This window comes from Otolemur garnettii, unplaced genomic scaffold (assembly GCF_000181295.1).
Source record: "Otolemur garnettii isolate 467f Iridium unplaced genomic scaffold, OtoGar3 scaffold00261, whole genome shotgun sequence".
NCBI classification, from domain to species: domain Eukaryota; kingdom Metazoa; phylum Chordata; class Mammalia; order Primates; family Galagidae; genus Otolemur; species Otolemur garnettii.
Genome location: NW_003852656.1, coordinates 630469 through 640300, shown reverse-complemented (window position 1 = coordinate 640300; position 9832 = coordinate 630469). Strand labels below are relative to the sequence as shown.

Sequence of the window (9832 nt, the reverse complement as noted above, 5' to 3'; positions counted from 1 at the left end):
TTACCCCTGTGGAGGGAGGGGCACAGCACAGCCAAACAGAAAGATGGAGGTAGGTCTGGGAAAGGAGGGCTAGAGCTTTTGGATGCCCTGGCCAAGGCTGCCTTAGGCTGGCCCCCAAACCAGCAGGGACCTAAGCACCCAGGGTCCAGACTTCCCACCAAAACATTTCACGTTCTCAAAGTGCCTTGATTGACTTGCTCTTTTATTTTTCTGGAGCTCCCTGGTATTGTTCCTTCTGAAAAATCCACTGGTGCTAAAGAAAGGAATTTCAGCCCACACAGAAGCTAAGGAACTGTGTGGTGCTGAGGCAAAGAGCAAGATCCCTCCACCCAACACACATGCCCAGCGGATTCACAGATAGGTACAGGGAACACTGCTGCTGACCATGACCATAGGACGAGCCACAGCCTCAGTCAGTACCCCAACTTCATCTATAATCCACTGGAATTAGACAAGGGACAGGCTCAACATATTCCCTGGGGCCTCTTGGTAAAAATTACGGTTTTATTCTGAGGGAGGCCAATGTTCCCATCCTAGCCTCCTTCTGTGGAGATAGCCTCAGCCTGGACCTGTAGCCTCCCTCCCTCATACCTTCATGCCTGCTCTTCTGCATCACTAGGCTCAATTCCCCAGCCTCCTGCCCTGGGCCACAACTATACCAGGGAGCAGGACTGGGCCCTACCCGGGTGCTCTTCTACCAGGAGAGACTTGCCCTGGCTCATGCTGCAGGCACCCTGCCCAGCCCACAGCCCCCCTAGATCCCTCCTCTCTATGGGCCTGCCTGGCCCTGGGCTGGCCTCTGCAGATTCCGCCCCAGACCAGTGTCAGGGAGGGCTGAGCCAGCTCTCAGGGTGCCCTCTGACAGTGTGTCTGCTGTCAGCTCACTCTGCTGGCCTCAGATCTTAGAGGACTCCAGCCGAGGACTCCAGGGCGTGGGGGGCTCCCTCAGTGCCCGCAGTTCCTGCTCCAGTGCCTGGTTGCGGCGGTACATGTCCATGTAGCCCCCCTGGATCTCCCGCTGGTAGCGCAGCACACGCTCCTTCTCCTCCTGCCAAGTCCTCCGTTCCTGCTCAAAGCGCAGAGCCTGCTCCTGGCCCCGGAGCCGTTCTTGCAGCAGCTCAGCTCGCAGCTGCTCAGCACTATCTCTGGCCTCGCTGCCTCCTGCCTCCCCCAGCAGCTCCCTGCTCTTACAGTCATCTGTCTCACAGCTGCCTGGGGCTTCCTCCCGAGGGGCCTGCTCTTGCAGGCTGCGCACAGCCTGGCGTAGCCGGGCCAGTTCTGCATCCTGAGCCTGGGCTTGTGCCCGGCTGCCCCGAAGTTGCGTCTTCAGACTAAAGATCTCAGCCAGCTTCTGGGTCAGTTCCACTTGGGCTTCCCGCAGCTGCTGCTTCAAGAGGCTAATCTCCGCTGTCTTCTGGCACACCTGGAATGGAGACACAAGCAAACCAGGGTAAGGGGAGCTGGTCAGGGGGTCAGGCAAAGGATGAGACCACAGCAACAGAGATAGGTTTCTGAGCCCCCGGTTGTCTCTCACCTCCCATTGGGCTTCCTCCTCTGGTCGTGCACTGGGGTCAGCCTCTGGGAAACTGCCAGGGGGCCGAGGCTCAGGGGCCAGGCCCTGCTGAGCCTGCAGCTCCTTGCGTAGGCGCCGCTGCTCCTGCTGGGCCATGAACAGCTGCAGCTGGAGGTTACGCTCCCTACGCTCAGCCTTCTGGGCCACCTCATGCAGCCGCTCCACATACAGGCGCTTCAGCTCAGACAGCCACAGGCGCTGGCGCTCCTCCAGCACCTGCCAAGGGGAAGAGGCACCCAATAGGACCAGCACAGTCACGCCCAGGTATACACATGTGGCCTTGCCCCCACTCCTTTAGCTAAGGTCCTGTTTCCCTACACCACAAGGCCAGGGCCCAGCATCCAGCCACACAGCTGTCCTAACCCAGATGCCCTCCAGAGGTGAAATGTCCCCAACACAAGGCCCTCCATGGGAGCCTCTCTCCCTCTAACCCACACAACTCCTAGGCAAGAACCACCAGGACATGATACCCTCTCCACATGGGATATGAGGGAAACCCAACCTTCCTACTCTTGTGTCCAGAGCCATGTGGATGAGCTAGCTGGGGCCTCTGTCTTGACTGTACCCCAATGCCGAGGCACAGAATAGGACTCCAGGGTGGGGGCTTGCTCACCTGTGTGAAGGGGTTGGAGCCATTCTCATCGCTAAGGATTTGCTTCAGGTCCTCACAGGTGTCAGGCGGAATGGCCACCACTTCTTCAGTGGTGGGGCAGGAGAACTCGTAGGGGGGTGGTGGCTCTGGCAGGCAGCTCAGCATAGCCAATGGCCCAGCCTCCTTGGGGCTTCTTGAGGCCCGGTCCAGGGAGCCACCAAGGTGGTTAATATGGCCCAGAGAGGAGCTGAAGGGGCTAGGGCCAATGCCGGGGCTACGGCCAAAACTACCGCCACTAGAGGAGTCAGACAGGCTGGGCTCAGGCTCCGGGCCACCCTCGTCTAGGCTGAGGGCATGCAGCAGTTGTGCCCGGGCCTGGCTGGCCCAGGGCCCTGGGCTCAGGGGTGGGTGGCAGGCCAGTGTGTGCAGGCTGCCATTGCTGCGCCACAGCTTCTGGCCCTTATGGGCTGCCAGGCTCTGCATGGACAGGACACCTTTCCCATTGCCTGTTGCAGACTTGAACACTGATGGGCGAATGCGGCACTGCTAGGAAGAGAGGGCAGGTGTGAGGCCCCTGGGGGATCCTCTCTAAGAACATGGGTATAGGCCACTAGGAGGCAGTGACCAAACCTTAGCAGGACTTTCATATTTCAGCCCACCCCATCCCCACTCCAACCCCCATCAGGGTCTCCAGGGAGGCCCATCTCCCACTGCAGGTAAAGGGTGTGGGCAGAGGCACACCTTGTCAAAGCGACCTCGCTCAGGCAGAGAAGTCTTGCTGAAGTCACCAGCCCGAGGATGTTCCCGGTAGTAGAGGGTGGCATAGTCAGCAGGCTCGTTCCGAGGGGCCCGCTTGGTGGTCTTGCCATCCTTCTTGGGGAGGTGCAGGTAGCTGAGGAGTTCACGCTGGCCCAAGCCCTTCCGGAGGAGCCCATCAGGCTGGCGGGTGCCCCGGGACCCAGCAAGTGCTGCACGTAGCTCTTCAGGGGAAAATTCCTGACGTTCCAACAGGCTGCCCACGCTGCCCATGGCAATGTCAGCAGGGTCTGGGGCTGTGGCCATGAAGTTTCAACAGAGCACAGGCAGCTGCTTCTGGGAATTTGGAGGCTCCATTAGGGGTGGGCAGGCACTTGCTGTTCAGCTCCCTTGGCACCCTATGGCCAGGTGCTTGCTCTCTGTAGCTCCCACACTTGGCCCAGAGGAATCCCAGGACAGGATTCCTAGGCTGCCAAGAGAAAGGAGTATAGGCTCCAAAGCTACCTGTCCCTCTATTACTTTGTTGGTCTGAGTAAGTCTAAGGAAAAGCAGTGGTGCTCCAGCTGGGGGCCTGTGTATGATTGAGAGGTATGGGGGAGTCCCCTCAGCTACAGGACTGGGCCAGTAAAGGGCTAGTGAAGATGGACTTAGGCTCAGTAAAGGGCTAGTGAAGATGGACATAGGCTCAGTAAAGGGCTAGTGAAGATGGACTTAGGCTGTCTGACCCTGACCTTGCCTACTCTCCTGCCATATTCCCCACATTTGTAGGGTGGGGATGATCCATTCAGCCTCTCTTCCTTCAAACAAACAGAGCTCCTCCAGGGAAACATCTGGCATGGGGTTGTGGTGGGGGTGGGGTGGCAGCTACAGGAGGGGGATACAAACAGGAAAGGCCAAGGGGAGGAAGGATGGCGTCAACAATGGCCAGTTTCCGGAACAGGTGTTCTAGTCTGGGAAGGGGGGGGAGGAAGGGATTAGGTGGGACCCTGCCAGCCCTCACATATACCATTACTCTAAAGCCCACCACCAGGCAGGGTGGGCCCCAAACCCGGACTCTGTCAGATCCAGTTGGTACATGACCTCAGCCAAGCCACTATCATCATCAAGCCTTGGCTTTCTCACGGGTACAATGGCAATGATAACACTTATCACTCTGGGATGCTGTAAGGATTGATGACATAACATGACAAAGCTCCCAGTCCAGGCCTGGCCCAATGCCAGGGTCAACACAGGCTGGCCAAAGCTGAGCTCAATCAGACACACAACCACCACTGAAAGACCAGATTGATGCATCAACTCCCATCTGGCCTGGGCCCTGCTTTGGAAAAGTGGGGCTGGCACCTAGTCCCCAGGGACCCCGTGCACAGCCTCGTGGTTAGCACATTATGGGTGCTCAGAAAGGTTTTGCTGAGTGAACGAATGTCATGGGTTCTCTGTCTCTTACCCACAAACAGCTGCTCCCATTCTGGAGCAGAAGCCCAGCAGACAGATTGCAGCTGTGATCCCTACCGCCTACTCACTATGCTTAGGGGACACCCACTCCCACCCCAAACAATGGTCGTTAGGAGGTTTCATCTTCCTCCATCATTTCCAGGTTTTGTTTGTAGAAGACTAAGCTCTCCAGGAGGGGGAGGAAGAGCAAGCCCTGCCTACCACTGTGGCCCACAATCTTATCCTGGGCAAAAATAACCTTTCCAGCCTCCCCTCCTAGCCCTGCCATGGCAGGGGAGTTTGTGTACCCCAGTCCCCCAGTCCACCGTGAATAGGCATCACAGGCTACACAGGCTCAGGGGATTCATCCAGGTAGGGAATCACAGGAGCTGGGCCCTGAAGGCTATGCAGCTCTGCATAGCAGTGTCATACTGTGACATTGTAACTGTCAGCAGTTTTTAAAGATAAGGTCATAGGGTGGTGCCTGTGGCTCCAGGAGTAGGGCACTTGCCCCATATACTGGAGGTGGTGGGCTCAAACCCAGCTCTGGTAAAAAAAGAAAAAAAAACCTTAACTGCAAAAATAAATAAATAAAGATAAGGTCACAGAGCTTGTTAGGAATCCCAGCACCATGGCTGCCCAATGTCACGGGGGCTAGGGAACAAGATGGATGTCATCACCATAGCCAAAAAAATTGGAATTGAATCATCCTGCCTCTCCACCAGACACCTTCTCACCAAGAAAAGCACACCTTGCTCTGTCCAAGAGTGCACTCAATTCCTGTCAGTGCTTCTGGGGCAGGAGACTCCAGAGACCTGGTCTCTAGCCCGCCCTCACACTCTCTCTGCTGGACTCCCTTTTGCCATGCCTCAGCTTCCACATCTTGAAGATGAGAAAGGCTCTGCCTGCCCTGCCTTCCTCATGGGATTAGCTAGACCAGTGGTTCTCAACCTTCTTAATGCTACAATGGTTTAATACAGTTCCTGTGGGTCATGACCCACAGTTGAGAAATGCTGAGCTAGACCATCAAAGACCATGCCAGCAAAAGGGTATGTGAACTGTAAGTGCTGTATGACCAAGCGAGGGGAGAGGATATCAGCAGTGATGCCAAAAGCACCATCATCTCAAACACACACCACCCCACTCCGCTGCCACATTTCCCTCAGCAAACAAATTCTCATTTTCCCATTTCAGGATTCCACCAAGCATCTCAGGTCCAGGGGAGAGTTCCTGAACTAGAGGTGGCATGGGCCACAATAGTGTGTTACCTGTCAGTCCCATCCAGCAGCACAGAAACCAGACAATTATGTCCAACAGCAGACACAGTCATGTACAAGGTCACTCACACAGCACTGAGTATCTTCCAGGATACACAGACATAACACAGGAGTGCCCCACCATGAAGACCCAAGGGTCCTACCCAGTCCCAGGCTAGACGCAGACCTGTGCATGTGTGCCTGTGGCCAGTAGTGAATGCAGTGTGGCACTAATGATCACAAACAGCTAGGAGGCTTAAAGAAGGGGGAGCCGTCAGCCCCTTTCCTTGGTCTTTCCTGAGGCCCCCTCCCTGCTCCCTCTGTTCCTCCCAGTAACTTCTCTGACTGTATTGTCAGCAGAGCCAAGTGGGGTTAGCTTTCAAAAGGTTTCTTCCTGCCCAGGTCTCAGTCTGGGGATAGTCCCTTTTATTAAAGGGGTCCATACCCCTCTTCCCCAACACACACATTCCTTCCTGTTGCTTGGAAGCCTAGGGACTGCCTGTTCAGGCCAGGGCAGCTGCACAGGGTGGGATGAAGAGAATCTGGGGGAGGGGGCAGCAAGTGCCTTACAGCCTCACTAGTAGGTCAGAGCAAGAAGCCAAGGGTCTTCTCTGAGTGCCCGGGCTTGCCTGTACATAGCTGAAAACACCACCACCACCCAATTGGCTAGGTCTGGGATGGGCCACTTGAGCCAAATTCTCCACAGGTTTCAGCTGGCCTTAATAGGGTCCCTTCACTCCTGCTCTCCCCTCATCCCCAAGACTAGCAACAGACTGAAAACACCATCTCTTTTGGACCAATCCTTGGGTGCAGAGGGAGAACAGGTTGCTCTCACCATGAAGCAAAGAAAAAGAGAACACACAGAGGCATCCTCATTGCCTGCTAGTGGGTGCTCTACTAGTAGTGTGCCTGCCTCACAATGCACACAGGTGAGTTTTGTTATCCCCAATTCAGAAGAGGAAATTGAGGTCCAGGAGGTGCAGCTATCTGGGAGAACACAGGCTCTCCAGGCTTAGAAGTCTCCTCCAACCCCACTCTGCATCTCCTCTGGAGAGGGACACCCCAGCCCCCACAGGGGCAGGATTCTCAACTGCCCCAGGCTGGCCCCTTGGGAGGATCCTGCCACTTGCTGGAGATCAGCTGGGGTGTGTCTGCAGCTGCCCCTGAGGAATGGGACTGGAATGTACTAGCTCCAGAAAAAGGGGTAGTGGGCTAGAGGGCCCAGAGAGGGGCTGGCATACCTGACTTCCATAGTGACACTTGAAGAGTGGTTCTTAGTATTACTATATATTCACAGTCACACAGAACTCTACAGTTTTTCTCAGCCTTTCCTTTTCATTATCTCATTTCATCTCCAGAATAGCCTTATAAGGAGCTAACAGGACAATTACCCTCACTACATTTACAAACAGGGAAACCGAGGCCTGGATCCCACAATGAGGAGCAATCTCAACTCCCTGGGCAAGGTCCTCCCTACTGCAGGAGGCTGTCGCAGCGAAAGGTCACAGGTTCCCCTCCATGGGCACTGTGTATGAATGTCTGCCCAGCCCTTGACACATTTCTCCCAAAGGAATCTGCAACCAGCTCGTTTGGACTGCAGTCCTCTGAGCCTAGAATCCCTCCTGCCTGTCCCCCAGGTCAGGAAGAGAGGAAGCGCCCCATGCCAGCTCCAGCTCTAGGGGCGGTGTCAGGAGCAGGCTGGCCGCATGCATTCACAGTCTTGCACATACACACCCACACAACCAGTTGGTAGAGGAGCCCTGCCTGGGAGGGCTCTGGGAGGAGGCTGATCACTGGGCCCAGGACAGCTGGCTGCCTCTGCTCCCAGGCTGATCTGTTCCTATGTGGTTGGGGTGTGGGTGGGTGCCTAGAGGGAGACAAGTCCCAGTCCCCTTTCTGGACAACACCAGGGCCCTGATTTCGGCCTGGCCCCAAGCCAGCCCTCATTTTGGTTAAAGGCTGTGGCCAAGATCTGGGAATGTCTCCTGTCCTCAGCTGCAGCTCAGACCGAGCAGGAGGTTGGGAGAGGAAAGGAGTGGAGTGGGGCGAGAAGGACAGGCGGGAGGTCTAGTGGGGAAAAGAGGCGGCCGGGCAGATGAGATCGGCATCCCTACAGAATTGCCCCCAGGTAGGCAGAAGTGGAGGCGAGGATTCCCCAGAACTGCGGGAGGTCCTTGAGCTATCTGGGGAGCTGGGTAGGGGCGCGTTTCCTCCGGATCCTTCCCTGGGGCCTGCAGGGAGGGCTGAGCAGGGGGGCGGAGACCGAGGTCAGACTCTATCGCGCCAAGGACGCCTGCCCCACCCAACCGTGGCGCTCGGGTCCCGCGCACTGCTCCTAGGAAAGCGCATCTGCAGGGGTTGCGGAGAGTGAAGTAACCTTGCCGACTGTCCCTCTAGCGGAGCGTCGGGGTCGGTTCCTGATCCGTCGCCTTGGTGCCTCGGTGTACAGGAGTAGGGGCACCTGGGCGCACACCGCACCTTGCCACTCCCTTCCATTTCTCACTCAGACCAGAGCCTAGGTCAGCAGGGGCTGTGGCTTGGCCAAGGACGCCGGAAAGAGACCTCAGCAACCTTCTCCATCTCCCAAGTCCAGTGCCCGACCCCTGGACCCCAACGCGCGCCCCACTTACCATGCTGGCGTCGCGCTTGCCAGCCCGCGGAACCGCACCCCTCGCGTGCTGCAGCTCCCTCGCGCGGATTTGAACCCTCCTCCGAGGCGCCAGCTCCGGCCGAGACTGCAAGCCGGATTGGAGCTGCCGTGCGGCAGGCGCCGGGAAAACGCGGGCGGGCGGGCGCCGGAGCCGGATTGGCGAGGGAGGGAAGCGCTCGGCGGCGCTCGCCCGCCTGCCCCAGAGGCGGAGGGAAAACCCGGCCTGACTCACTGGCGCTCGGCAAGCCCAGAGCCCGGCCCCGGCCCCGGCCCCGGCCCCGGCCCCCGGATGTGGGGGGCGGGGCTGGGCGCCTCCACCCACCCGCAAGTCAACCTGAGCTCCTCCCCGGCCCGGGGCTCGTAGCCAAGTCCCGACTCGCCGTGAGGTCCTGCAGGAGCCGTGAGGTCCCGGAGCCCGAGCCCCTTGCTGGTTGCGCCCAGCTCAGCTGCCGACCTGTGCGCGCTGGCTCAGACCCAAGGGTCTGCAGCCCTGAGCGCGGCCGAACCTCCAGAGGGCTGACAGATCCCCGCCGCCGCCGCCGCCTCCTCATCCTTCTCCGGCCTCGCCCGCCTCTGTTTCTACTGTTGAACAGCTTCAAAAGGAGCTTATTGGATTCATCTGCCCCTGGTCATCGCTGCCTCCTCTCAGGTACGCATTATTTTCCCCTTTTGAAGCTGAGCCAAAGTAGTACTTTGAGAAGTGAAAAGCTTACCTGAAGTCTCTGGTTAGTTAGCAGCGGAATTGGGCGCTAAGGTTGTTTTTTTGTTTGGGGTTTTTGCCAAAGGAGCCTTCTGGGGATAGCAAATTCAGGTGCCTTCAGGGGCCAGAAAAATGATGTAAATGAACCAAACAGAAAAGTTGGAAACTGAGAGAGGAGAGAGAGAGACATCTAAAGGTATTCACATTCAAAAAATTCAAACATCCTTTCTTCCTTGAAAAGTTAAACATAGAGTTACCATATGACCCAGGAGCTCCATTCCTCGGTAGGTACCCAAAAGGATTTAAAACAAGTACTCAAACGAGCAAACAAATGTTTGTGGGAGTACTGGTCACAGCAGTCAACCAACTTAATGGTGCAGACAGCCCAAACCAACAACAGATGAATGGTTTATCCATATAGTGAAATATTATTCAGCCATAAAAGGGGTGAAATGTTGACACATAGTACAAGTAAGAACTTACAAAACATGCCAAATAAACCAGACACAATGGCCACATATTATAATTCCACTTGTAGGAAATAAATAAATTCATATAGACGGAAAGCAGATTAATGCTGGAGGCTGTGGGGAGGAAGAAATGAGGAGTGATTACTTAATGGATATGGGGTTTCCTTTTGGGATGGGGAAAATGTTTTGGAACCAGATAAAGGTGGTAGTTGTACACCATCGTGAATGTACTAAATACCATTGAATTGTATGCTTTAAAATAACTAAAGTTGTTATGCAGTTTTTTTTTTTTTTGAGACAGTTTCAGTGTGTCACCCTCGGTAGAGTGCCATGGCATCCCAGCTCACAGCAACCTCAAACTCTTAGGCTTAAGTGATTCTCTTGCCTCAGCCTCCCAACTAGCT

At 56.1% G+C, this 9832-nt stretch overlaps 1 protein-coding gene across 1 annotated transcript; it reads right to left on the bottom strand.

The window, feature by feature from the left end:
* Nucleotides 1-493: 493 nt before the first annotated feature.
* On the bottom strand, nt 494-8284 carry N4BP3 (NEDD4 binding protein 3). The gene is made up of 5 exons (XM_012813390.2): nt 8239-8284; nt 2907-3257; nt 2187-2708; nt 1535-1789; nt 494-1423 (listed from the first exon to the last, which is right to left on the bottom strand). The coding sequence occupies exons 2-5, from the start codon at nt 3225-3227 to the stop codon at nt 896-898; spliced, it is 1626 nt and encodes a 541-aa protein (XP_012668844.1). The 5' UTR covers nt 3228-3257; nt 8239-8284; the 3' UTR covers nt 494-895.
* Nucleotides 8285-9832: the final 1548 nt, after the last annotated feature.